Raw genomic sequence first — 13,265 nt, 5'->3', positions numbered from 1 at the left:
ACCACCTTCTCCCTTGGTGTCTTCCAGTGATAAACACCCACAGCCCACACAATGCTGCGCATCTCAGCTTATAATTGTTACCTCCGTTTAATAGATTTCTGGATTCTCCAGCCAAGTTCCATATTATATGCTGGGCTGAGTTATGAGCCGTGGCCAGCTGCCCAATGGTTAGAAACACACTGTAAATCAGGGACACCAAATTACTAATAAAAGTATGTTCCTACTGTGTGATTCAAAATATGTCAAGTTTCACATAATCGTATATTCATTATAAGCTGCAATCCTCTTTTTATTGGTTTACATAGGCTGGAATTACAAACATATTACAGCAGCATTTCATCACATGCTCTTTACGTCCTGGTAACTGCTGAAGCAGAAACTGTAGGCTGAAGAAGAAAAAGAACAACAACCCAAAGAAAACAATCTCCTGTAGCTTCACCACTCCAGCCTTCAAAGAGGTTCAGGGGTTATTTTTCTCTCTCTCTCTCAAAAAAAAAAATGGAGAAACTTCAGTGTTTTCCATAACCTTTTAGCCCTGGTATTTTTAATTATGGGTTTTTTTTTTTTATTCCTAAGTTTGTTATTTTTCCTATAATGTCTGCTGTTCAAAACACTGGAGAAAACAACCTACCCATGTGATGTCCTGCAGGTGTGCTCTGCACCTCCAGAGCTCACAGTGGGCCCTCCTCCTCCCATCCTGATGCTCTCATAGAAGCCCAATTACTGCTGCTCCTCCTGCAGGACGTGCCCACAGCCCACCAACCATTTACTGCCCCTGGGGAAGGGAGGCAGCAGCACAGCCAAACCCAAGGTGCACGCAGAGAGAACTGGCCCTGTTGCCACCTCTGTGATGGCACATAAGCCACTCTGTTCATTCTGCCTTGATGCCACACTCTTTGCCTTGTGTTCCCCAGCTGCAAGCTTTCGGGATGAGGCTGCCTAACCCTTTTGGCTAGCTCTCCATAACCACAAGGTCCTTCTGAGCATTTTCACAGGTGTTTTGATCAAGGAGAGGCTGAGGGACAGCACTTACCACGGATTGTGGGTTGCCTAAGCCTGGTGGCCTGTGCCCCAAAACCCGGACTGAGGTTCCTAATGCAGGTAGAGGTGCTTTCCCTATCCAGCCCCACCTCACAGCCCTCAGTGGGATTTCCTGAGCTGACGGCAGCAGCCAGACTGCTGGGCCTGTCCTCTCCATCTGTCTTTCTGTCTTGCCCTTTTTTTTCTTTTTGAGCCCATTTATACTTTTGTCTCCGCAGTTTCCTGTAGCAATGAATTCCCCGAGTCACTCGTTGGAAAAAGCACTTCCTTTTGTTGGCCTTAAATCTGCTACCCAACAGCTTATGTGAATATTTACATGAGGGACAGCAAACCTGCGCACGGGAAGAGAAGTTCACCATAAATAAAGTGGGCTGGTGATGGTGAGGAGTATCCACTGGATGAACTCTCTTATGGATATTTTCCTCCCGCTATTACATTTGCTCCATCAGTATAATGAGCTCACTAAAAGTAGCTCAAAGAAAACAAATTGTAATTCAGTGGGAAAGAAACCTGCTCCTTCTTCTCTTTCTCTCTCATAAACAGATATTCCAAGTCTATGGCTACTGGAAAGATTTCTGTTTGGATTTAAGGCTATTGGACCACACTTCATGCTGCTGACAGTGGAGAGCTGTACAACCCTGCTGGAAAGGAGCTCTATGGAGAAGGACTTGGGAGCCCTGGTGGCCAACAGGTGACTGTGAGCCAGCAGTGTGCCCTGCTGGCCAAGGTGGCAAATGAGACCCTGGGGGATGTTGCACAGGGAGACCAGTAGGTGCTCCTCCCCTGTCTGACCTGGGGAGGCCACATCTGGAGCACTGCACCCAGTGCTGGGCACCCCAGTCCAAGGCAGACAGGGAACAGCCGGAGAGAACCAAGAGGTCTACACAGATGGTGGGGGCCTGGAGCACCTCCTGAAGGGGAAAGGCTGAGAGCCCCAGGGCTGTTCAGCCTGGGGAAGAGAGGGATCTCATCAATGCTTAGTAATATGAGTGGCCTTATATGCAAGGACATGATTGGACATGGTGTGAATGTGCTGATGGTTGGACTTGATCTTAGAGACCTTTTCCAATAATTTCATAATGATTCTATTAAATATCTAAAGGGTGGGGGTCAAGTGGATGGGGCCAGGCTCTTTTTGGTGGTGCCCACCTAGAGGACAAGGGGCACAAACTGGAATGCAGGAAGCTCCAAGAAGTTTCTTTACTATGATGGTGGCAGAGCACTGGAACAAGCTGCCCAGGGAGGCAGTGGAGTTTCCTTCTCTGGAGGTACTCAAAGCCCACCTGGACACGTCTCTGTGCAACCTGACTGGATGATCTCCAGAGATCCCTTCCAACCCCTACGGCTCTGTGATTCTGTAAATGTGCCATGAAAATGCAATACCTTCCAAAAGCTCCGTAGGTGTTGACTATCCTGAGAGGGTTGAAGGATGTATTCATGACCTGTCTGGAGCTGAGCAGGTTGATGACAACAGGCACGCTGAGGTAGGCGATCAGGAGCCCAAAGGAGATGTTCACCACCCTGCGGATGTGGCATCCTGGGGGGACATGAAAGCAGAGCAGAGGGATGTGAGTGCTGCCCACAGCCAACAGCAAACAGCCGGTGCTGCTGCCAGCTGCTATCGCTGAGGAGATCTGCCTTTCTCTAAATAGTCTGAGAAAGGGCTAAAAAGAAAAATGTCTAAAATGTGAGATTAATCATTGCCTCAGAAGGGGGGAAATAACACAGCTGGCACCCGCACCTTGCTCAGCATCACCTCCTGCATCCGGCTCCCACCACCCAGGCTCATTTCTGCCTTTCCCTCTCCGTCCTCATCCAGACTCTGCTCCTCCCTGTGCAGTTCCCTACCCCTTATCATTAAGGCAGGAGCTGGGCTGCATTCACGTGGCATTTGGGGTTAGGGAGAAACCTGCTGCAATCAGACAAATAAGCAGCAGTGACCTCTGAAGGGCTCCTATGTTTATGGTCATTTTTAATTTGTTTAACATTAACAGCCAACGGATCAGATTCAAAGCAATAGCACACAGCTTTTCCCTTATCTCTGCAGGAGAGGGATGTTTATTTGAACCCCTCTCAGAAGCTATTAATAATTGTTTAGTCTGAGAACATTTCTGGAGCAGCATTGGATTTGGAAAGGAGCTCGCCAAGATGCCCCCCCTCACTCTGCACCGCTGCGGGGTGCTCGGGTAGCATTTTGTCTCTTTAGTGAACTCTGTAGCTGCAAGCAAGGCTCAGGCTCAGCCCAGAGCACCACACGATCCCTTAACTGTGACCCAGCTCCACGAGTCAGTTTCCAGTCCTATGCACTGTTTGTCCTCCACCTCCTGCAGCTAAAGGCCTCACAGGATCCTGCCCTTCTCAGTCCTGATGCTGCAATTGTCACCGTGCCTACGGGGTGACAGCAACGTGGTCACAGAAGGGAAAGGGCTTACTACAGGAGAATACAGCCAGGATGGAGCAAGACTTGGGAAAGGCCATGAGCCAACAGGGTCTGGATGAGCAGACAGGAGCCAAGCACTAGTGGTGGGAATTGGAGCTCCCAGTGGGAAATATGCACACGAGGATGTGGCCAGATCCTGTTAAACCAGGTCACAAGTGGGACACCCTCCTGTCTTCTGCTCTTGTGACCCAGGGGTGAGAGCTCCTCTAAGCCTCTTGCCCCACAGCCCATCAGTGCCAGCTCAACAGCCTCTGCTTTGTTAGCAGAAAAACATGCAGAAATCCAAATTCACACAGAATATTTATCCGTATTACTTTAAAATCCCCCAACGTTTTTTTTTTTTTTTAATTCCAGCACAGGGACACATCTACAATCCAATCCCAGCAAAATATGTAACATAGGACACGGATACTTAATGAAGCTGCATTAGTCTTGCAGGAAGCCTTGCCTCTGGCCAATAAGCTGGATTTCTTGGTACAGGGGAAAGGAGTGGAGACAGATGCTTTGTCTTGTTGACATTTTTCACTCTGGCAGATGTTCAGTATATTTAAAAATGAGCATCTGTGATTGTTGTTGATATTACAGGCAATTTGTCGCTTATAAGCAGTTTACAAAAACACTACAAATCTAACTGTACATCTGTTACGCAGCCCCATGAAAATACCCCAGTGCTGCTCGTGCATCTCCTGGAGCCAGGCTGTTTGAACACATCACAGCTACGTGAATCCCTGTTGGTAAGCTACAAACCCCCTTGTGTTTGCTTCTTGTGTTCCTGGTATGAACAGGAGTTTGCCTCCACCCTACTCCTGGGGAATCTGGGATGCTTTGGGGGCAATTCCCTCCCCATGGGCACAGCCAGGAGAAGTTGCTCCGCTCTCCTTCTCCAAGCAGGATGTTGAGCTCTCTTTTCAGTTAGTGGAGGAGCTGCTGGCCCCACAGCAGATCAATAATCAGTTCTGCTCTTCCTGGAAGTCCAGCCCCGTGCTCAGTTAACTTATGCTCTGATGCATGTGGGCTCCATGCCCCAGAACTGCACTGAGTGTTTCATCTTTGACTTTAAATAGTCAAACTGAAATAAAATAGACCACTAATGAAACGGTGCAATTCTGCATTGCTTATTTCAAGTTGGAGTCTGATGCTGGCTGGTCAGCACAAAGCCGGGATCCCAGCTGCGCTCCCTACACAGGCAGCACTGTACCTGCACTGGGACATGCCCTCTAGTGGCACTGACGTGGCAGAGGTTTACAAACCAGCTGCTGGCTTTGCACACATCTGTCAGGAGTGCAACATTCAGACAATATTCACATCCGAGAGGGAACCACATAAGGGGGCAGAATTTTCTCACGTTTGTTCCAGAAAGAGAGGAGAGAAAGCTTTTGAGATAAACACACCTCTTGGCCACTTTTCTCTCCCCAGAAGAACTCACCGAGCCCTGGGGGGGGCTGCTCACCACTGCCCTGCAGCTGCAGCACACGATCCTTCACCCCCCCACGCCTGGGGCTGAACAGGAAGGCCAGGCTGCGGTCATCGAAGCAGGCGATGCTGGGCACGATGGTCAGCCAGTTGAGGAAGCTCAGGTTCCCACTGATGATGAGCAGCACCTGAAATGAAAAGAAGGAAACAGAGGGTGCTGAAGGGTTTGGAGGACACTCTACAGCTCCCACCTCTTTGGGATTTGCTGAATGCAACTCCCTTAAAAATGGCTTTGGAAACACTTGGATTGGCTCTGGTCCTGCACCCAACCTGGTCTGAGCAGCCCTAAACACACAGCAGCACCCAAAGCTCTGCTCTTCCTCTACCAGGGAAACGCAAGTGCAAGCGTACTGCAATGGGAAAGCAGCACAACAAGACCCCTGCCCATCACACAGCTTTGGGACAGGTGACCCAGACAGGTCTCACCGTGCCGTTCCCCAGCACTAAGGAGAAAGCAGAACTCCTTCTGCACCCAACCCCACACAGCAACAAAGGCTCATTCGTTGTCCCAATGATGCCCACATAGCCATGAAATCAATGCTTCTAACTCTTCAAGAGGAAATATTGGACCTCCTAATTAAAGAGAAGCTTTAAATATAGAAGCTTTTTTTTTTAAAGAGGCATTTTTAATTTTAGCTTTTATTGCCCATTTATGAGAATGTTCTTCATGTGTAAGGAGCAGAAAGTGGAAAAATCTGCGAGCCTTTGGAGGAGTCTCCATAAATATTTGTGTACATTGGAAAAAAGACCTTTTGTAGGCACACATTGCTTTTTCTTGCTATTACAATGACTTGAAAAACAGAAGGAACCTTCTTGCACCCCAGTTCTCCAGCAAGTCCTAATGAGTGCACCGCTGTAATGTTTGGGCACAACCCATTTGGCCTTGGCCATGAATCACATCTTCACAGCACATGGCTTCATTTTGCAGCTTTCCCTCAGCTGCACGATGTCACCTCCTTGCCATTTCCATCCATGAGCTGCAGTGAAGATGCAGCCCCACCTCTGCTCAAGGTACACCCCGAACCCCCCAGCGCCTTTCATTGCAGCCCCATAAACTGAGCACACAGAACAATTGCTGGTATCTCCTCTGCAGCACCCAGTTCCTATTGCAAGCAAACCATGCACACAAGTCTCTGTACACACAAGCAATTTCCCCAGGCACAGCACAGGGATTTTTGCTCCTTACCCATGGGCATGCTGCCCCACAAAGCCCCATTCCATCCTACCTGCCCCACTGAGTTCCTAAAGGCAGCAACCAGCCCCATGAGGATGCTGAGAACTAACTGACCCCAAACTCCTTGCCTTGCCAGCACAACAGCCACCAGCCCAACCCTCTTCCTTGCCAGAGCCTCTCTGTCTTGCCATCGAGTAGGAATGTGCTACATCAATGCAGGGTGCTGGCGTATGGCAGAGAATGGGAACCCACGCACAGAGACAAGAAAAGCAGCTGATGACTGCTCAGGACTATTTCAGTTTTGAGACCGATTTGGATTCCTGTCCCATTAGTCACATTACTTAGGATTTAGCCCTGGCTCTGCTAATTAACTAGCTGCTCTTCAGACCTATTAAAACAAAAAGGAAGAAAATAAGAAAGAGAAGAAAGCCCCATCATCTTATCCACAAAAAATGGAGATGTAAAGCTGACTTCATGCATTACATACTGACAAATAATGCTCTGATGTAATAAAGCCATTTAGTTCGCAGACTTCAGAGCAACTAATGAGAACTTCCCACCTTCCAGCTGGGCTGAAAGCTGTAACTCTGATTGGTACCATGATTATTCTATTTAAAGAACACTTGTCCATTACACAGCTGAGCTTTATCCTCCCGTGAACTGCTCACTCATGGTTTTTAGTGCATGTGGTCAAGGAAGACTTTTCAAGACAGCAGGAACAACGATGCCCCAGCAGTGGGGACCACGCTGCTGCCAAATCAGTGTCAACACTGCCTGCCCTCAGTCTCCCATGAGTGAAGAAGTGATGGAGCTTTGGGGAATTCTGAGCACTGTGGACACATAGAAGTTCTGCAGAGGAAACCCAATGAACTGACCCAAGAAGAACTGGACCCAACTGGGAATTGGACTACATGACCTTTAAAGGTCCTTCCAACTCAAACAATTCTATGATTCTATGAAATGTAGGCAGCTGGAGACTCAAGGGAAACACCAGATGATTGCTGGTGAGCTGGAGACCATCAGAGAATCCAATTCCTCCTGCAAAGCACTCCTTTGAGTCTGCCTCCTTAACATACACAAAATCCCACAATGAACACTAAAAAGCTACATCCCAAGTGGCGGGTCCTTGGCTGAACTCTGGGATAACACGATGGCTGCAATGTGTTTTATGCACATTCCTTCCCACTGCCCTTGGCTTTGAGCAAGGCATCTCCTTCTGAACAGAACTCTTCTGGGACCCATGGGGAGCAAGGGCTCCATGGGAGCTCCACAGGCTTTAAGGATTACCCTGGGCTTATTATCAGGATTTTGTCATACTTGCATAACATGAGGAGGCTCTAATGCAACATGGACCAGCACAGCTTGGATTTGCTAGACCCCATGGTAAGAGATAGTTCCTATTGTGAAGAAACTTAAATCTAAAAGTACAAGGCAAATCAAAATTAGAATTTACTACAGCTGTGTAACAGGCAGCAAAGGGAAGAATTTTAGCACCTAATTTCAACAAGTCTCTCCAGGGATGTCACCTTATGGAAACTCACTCAAGATCACCTAAGGACTCCTGCAGCAGAGCCCAAAATAGAACCCAAATCTCTCAATTACAAATCCAATGTCTTAATTACAAGCCCCTCCAAAATACCTGCATGTGTGAGTGCTGATCCCCTATGGTTTCCTATGGTTTATCCTGGAGTGCACTTGCCCAGCGTGCCCTTTCCTCCCCTGAAAGAGGCTCATTTTTTGTGTGCTTGGTGTCCTGTCAGGGCCCTGCACTTGAAAGTAAGAGGTGGTCACCCAACATACAATTCTACAATCCAATCATCACTAACATGCAGTTTTGGCCTGAGGACTTTCAGCTTGCGTTGTATTAAAAAGATGTACAAGTCCTAATAAAAATGATAACAGATAAATGTTAAAAACCCTATCATTTACACCCCTTTGAGAGTGGCACATAAAAAAGGTAGTGATTTGCAAGTTACAGTTTTCAAAACCTCTGGCAAGACTTTGCAGCAGCAGATCCACATAACCCTAAAAGATGAGACATCTGACCAATTGCAGTAACAAAAGTCCTGACCATTATTTAACAAAAACAGAAATAAATTAACTTATTTATCCTGAGCAGGATAATTATCCAGAACTACGACGAGGAAGAAAGCATTTAAATCTGAATTACCCACACATGTTGGGTCTTGAACATAACATGTTGTACTCAGAAGAGTAAATACGCTCTGCGTTCCCCCTGTGACCCATACGCGGTTCAGCTTTCAGTTCAATGCATGTTAATCAGCCTGCATTCATTAGCACACTTCTCACTTAGCCACTTTGTTAGCGAGCCCTGATGCTTTTTTTTTTCATTTGATTTGCCTTGCACAATCACAGTAATATCAAGAAAATCGGTCTCCACTTTGCCACTTCTGCAGAGGATCGCTTTACAGCTTTGCACAGAGCAACTGGGTGGTCCAGCAGAGGCTCTGCTCAGTAGTGATTCACCTCTTTATTGCTTGGAAGTCAGATGCAAGATATCTTATTTCCACCAGCCCTCAAAAGCAGGGGATTCAAGAATAATACAGGTTTGGCCATTTCTGGTCTGTGGGTGGAACCACGAACCCGACACATTTTTAGCTGCAGCTCTTCCAGCCATGAACCAGAAGGCCCAGTAATGCTACCCCTGCCCAAGGGGGAAATGCAGTGATTCCCAGAGCTCTGTGCAAATAAACTCCAGTGGCACTTCTGCTTGGAAGTCGATGACCAGGAAAACAACCTTTCACAATGATGACGGCTGGCTGTCCAACCAGTGTTCCACAGTGTTCCTGCAGGATGCAGGTAGTGGCTGTGAGATCTGTCCAGCCAACACTAAGGCTGAAGCTCTGCTGAGCAACCACTGTCTTCTACAGTACCCCTGGGGTCAGCAGATCCTCTGTGATTCTAACCAGTGCTTGTTTTGGCTGACAGCATCCATTTATCTAAATCTTCGTTTTCACTGTGAAACATCCTTAGTCTGTGTCCTGCTCTCCTTGCAGCAGCAAAGCAGAGCTGGGCTGGTTCCTGCCTGCTCTCAGGAATGTTGAGTCTACTGGTAGCACAACTCACGGCAACATGGCCAAAGAGCTCCAAGAAGAAAAACAAAGAGGATGCATGTCCAATGCTGGATGATTTGGGGCACACCCCCAAGCTTCCTAAGATCTTATTTCCCCATGCACAGAGCACTTGAACCTCTGGGAATCAGAATGAGTCACAGGATGGTTGGGTTGGAAGAGAGCTTAAAGCCCATCCACTTCCAACACTCCACTGTGTGATGGTTGCCCCCCCACCAGCTCAGGCTGTCCAGGGCCCACTCATGGCATTGGGCACCTACTAGGATGGAACATCCACACTTCTCTAGGCAGCAGTGCCAGGGCCTCACACCCTCTGGAGGGAAATTCTTCACCCAACATCTGACCTAAATCTCTCCTCTTTTAGTTTAAAACCATTCCCCCTTGTCTTCTTGCTATCAGACCACATAAAAAGTCACTCTCCAACTTGTTTCTAAGCTCCTTTTGAATACCAAAAGCCCACAGTGAGGTCTCCCCAGGGCCTTCTCTTCTCTCCATACCAGAGATGCCACAGCCTCCAAGAATCTTCATGTCTTCCTCTGGATCCATTCCATCACCTCCAGGTTCAGGAGCCACAGCAGTGTTGCTGCTCCATTGCTGATGCGTGCAGTAACCACAGCCCATGCACTGTGCACCGTGGTCACACCAAGCCGGCCACATCTCCACCTTCCCACCTCTCCATGGAGAACGGGCTGTGCTCTCCCAGCTCCGCTCTGATTCCTGTTTACCAACTATCCTTCTCTTGCCGGACAATATTTAAATGTGCAATTATAACAAACAGATGGTATCAACCCCTGTGGTGATTTTTAAAAATTTTTTATTAAAGCACAGTATTAATCACGGTAATTGGGTAGGAACTTTAAGGTTATAAAACTACAGCATGTCTAATGAGCGAGCTCCTTATAGGAGGAACTGAGGTTTTTAATCTAATAATGTCAGTTTTATGGATTATGACTGGAGTTTTATGAAGTGTGATATGAAATACTGTGGATTCATGGCTCTCACTGGATTAATTTGGAAAAGTAGTTTTCCTGGTTCTAGGCCCAAAAACAATTATTCCTTACATTTCTGTCCCCTGCACTGTTACCAAACCCTTCTGTCAGAAAACGGGCACCTACACCCATAACTTTTTTACAGGTTAGACTTCTTTGTTTGGCTGGTTTTTATTCTTTAAATCACAGATTGTTACAAACACGCAGTAGGTATGAGAAGCTCAGATTCTCCGTAGCAGACTGTATGCTGGTACAGAAGGAACAACAACGGGCTGCACACTGCTAAGCGTGGTTGAGGACTGTTAAGTAATGGGCACAGAAGAGTGAGAACTGAGGTGCCCATAAAGAGCATAATTTTTAAAAGAGGGAAACACAGCCTCAGAGGGCTGGAAAAGGCCTTGGGAAGCTGCCCAGCCTTTTCTGCTGTCCCAGGGTAGTGCTGCAACAGAGTGAACCAACCTCTTCCCAGAAGCCCATCTCACTGATGGATCCAGAACCACAGTACCCTGTCCCCTGCAGATCCCCAGGGTCACACCTTGCACAAAAATAAAGGGGGAAAACAAAACAACAATAACAAATAACATCACCTACTTACTTTCAGAAGGTCTCAGGTAGACAGGAATCTCCAGCAAAATACACTCACCTCCACTGCCAACCTTTAAATGAGGTCTGGGAAGGGGTGGATCCTGGCTGCACCCCTCCCAGTCACTCAGGTGCATTGCATTGCATTGCATGCACCTGAGCTCCCCTGGGTTGGCCCTGCCTTCCCATCAGGTGCTCAATCACTGCTTCAGGCTGTGACTTAGCATTTCTGCTACACAGGTGGACCAGCTCAGTAGGTCAGGACAATGACGACCCCTCTATCTTCTGGACATGCCACTGGACCTCCACAACCTAAGACTGCTCCTCAATGAACTTGCACATCACCAAGAGTAACCTAGTTGTTAAAGCCAGGCTTTATGGCTTTATGAAGGATCTGAAGCAAAGATGCGCCATGCCCCCTGGACAGCGGCTGCATTTGCTGCAGCAGGACCAGCTGGTCCCAATCCCTATCTCCAGCTGAGCACACCGTAGCTCCACAGCTACTGCTCCTCTTCAATCCATGGCCCCACCAGCAGCCAACCTCCTGTTCATACGACAGCCTGAAACTCAGAGCACTGAAAGCCGGTCCTTCCTGGAAGAGACAGGGAGGACAAGCCTCAAAAGGCAAATTTGGTTTTCGTGTGCCTCCAGTTACTTGCGTAGCGTGAAAACATAGCCTCCCACAAAGAAAAACAGGCTATCATTTCCCCATCTGGTTCCAGTTTGAAAAATACTTATATATGTAGTTTTTCCCAACAGTTATTGTAGGCACGGGCAAAAAATTCCCATTAAATGACAACAGCAAGAACATTTAATTTTCCCCTATTATTAATTTAATCTCTTGTTAACTTCTTAACTCATTATTTGCAGGAGGATTTAATCTCTGCTTTGCAGAGCACAGAAAAAATGCAAAGGAAATAATTACCTCAGTCCACTCGCTTTGTTTTATACAGCAGAGAAAACAGTTTTGTGAATCCCAGGGAAATTCAGAAAGCTATCAGGAGGACCAGGAGAAAAAGGAGCGAAGGGAGCAGTGCCAGTAAGATCAGACAGAGCAGCGTGGCTTGCCTTCAGTTTACTTTTGGACGGGCGCTGCATGAGGTGATCTCAGCTTAGCACACGGTACGAAGTGCAGCCCACGTGCATCTCTGTTTTTTCTTCAAACACAACCTGCTCCTGCTTTCCCAGCAGAGAAAAGCCAGTGAGTGAATCACCCTGAGCAAGGGCACGGCGTGGGCTGTGCTCTTGCTGCGAGCACCTCCAACTTCCTCCGCCCAGCAATTCTGACAACCAGGATCTATGAGTTCACGCTTTTTTTCTTTCCCAAGCACAGCGCCCGAGTAGCCTCAGAGCACTTCCTAAGCTCCAAACAGCGCTCTCCCTTTCTCCATCCCTTACCTGCTGGGAGCACACCTAACCTCAGGACACCGGGCACCCCTCAGACACCTCTGCCAACAATTCCATCGGCCAAAAAGGGCAGAAACACCTCTTCAGCTCACTGGGAATATTATGGAGTCAGGAAATAGCCCAAATTTGCTATCCCAAACATGACTTCATAGGCAAAGGCCGTGTGTTTCCTTCCCACAAGATGACAGGAGGGAACCCACATATTATTACCACATTTAATACAGAAATAAGACAGTAATAAACCTCAAGCCGTGCCTTGCACAGTTGCACAAATGCTGTGCACCTCCGGTTGGTGAGCAGTCCCTCTGCCATGACTGCAGATGTGCAAATAGTTCGTTTAGAGCCAAAGCAATTAGCTAGAATTCAGTGTATTGTTTAACTGACACACACACAGATTTTTGTTTTTCTGAGCAGCCACGACTGGGCCTTGAAGATCTAAATTAAAAAACACCAAGATTTATGACTAAAAAAGAGGCAAATATTTATAATATGTACAAATACTCAACAGTTTGGCACTCCCCTGAACTTATAAACGTATAATGCAAATATTGGTGAATAAACTAAGTACATACACACAAATGGAAGCATGCAGCAATCTCAACTAAAACCTGTCCGTGAGCTGGGGCAGATTTTGATGCATTCCAAACTGTGCTGTAAGGGTTTTGCAGCCCCCACAATCAGCACCTGCTCTGAAGTTACAAACAGAACTGTGTGAAAGCAATTGGGAACCCAAACCTTCCCACTCGTGCGACAGACGTGACATTTGTTCTTCATCTCTGTGCAAGGCAATATAAATGCTTCAATCTATACACACTTTAATTTGCAGCCGTATGAACCACCTGCTGCAGCTCCCACCCATGATGGGATCTGAGGGTGGAGCATTTCTAGGAAGAAGCACAACTTCCAGACTTTCAGCGGAGAGTATTTTAAAGAGAGGCAAGAGAGAGCAAGAGGAGCGATGGTGTTCCTGCACATGGCCCTACCCAACAGCCTCACAGCAGAATGTGCCCCGAGCTCAGCACACGGCCCCTCCAGGACTGGGGCACGTGTCTTTTATCGATGGTGAA

General features: G+C 47.5%; 1 protein-coding gene across 6 annotated transcripts in view; it reads right to left on the bottom strand.

Moving 5' to 3' along the window:
* LMF1 (lipase maturation factor 1) overlaps window positions 1-13,265 on the bottom strand; it is a 163,240-nt gene that overhangs the window by 18,592 nt on the left and 131,383 nt on the right. For all 6 annotated transcript variants that reach the window (XM_015294430.4, XM_015294431.4, XM_025155172.3 and 3 more), the window contains 2 exons: window positions 4,908-5,082; window positions 2,425-2,578 (listed from right to left, as the gene is read on the bottom strand). In XM_015294430.4, coding sequence (XP_015149916.4) covers window positions 2,425-2,578; window positions 4,908-5,082 — 329 coding nt within the window. The remainder of the gene's footprint in view (window positions 1-2,424; window positions 2,579-4,907; window positions 5,083-13,265) is intronic.

Source organism: Gallus gallus, chromosome 14 (genome assembly GCF_016699485.2).
Source record: "Gallus gallus isolate bGalGal1 chromosome 14, bGalGal1.mat.broiler.GRCg7b, whole genome shotgun sequence".
Lineage (NCBI taxonomy): Eukaryota > Metazoa > Chordata > Aves > Galliformes > Phasianidae > Gallus > Gallus gallus.
Note: the sequence above shows the minus strand (reverse complement) of the source record. Positions and strands in the feature narration are given on the sequence as shown.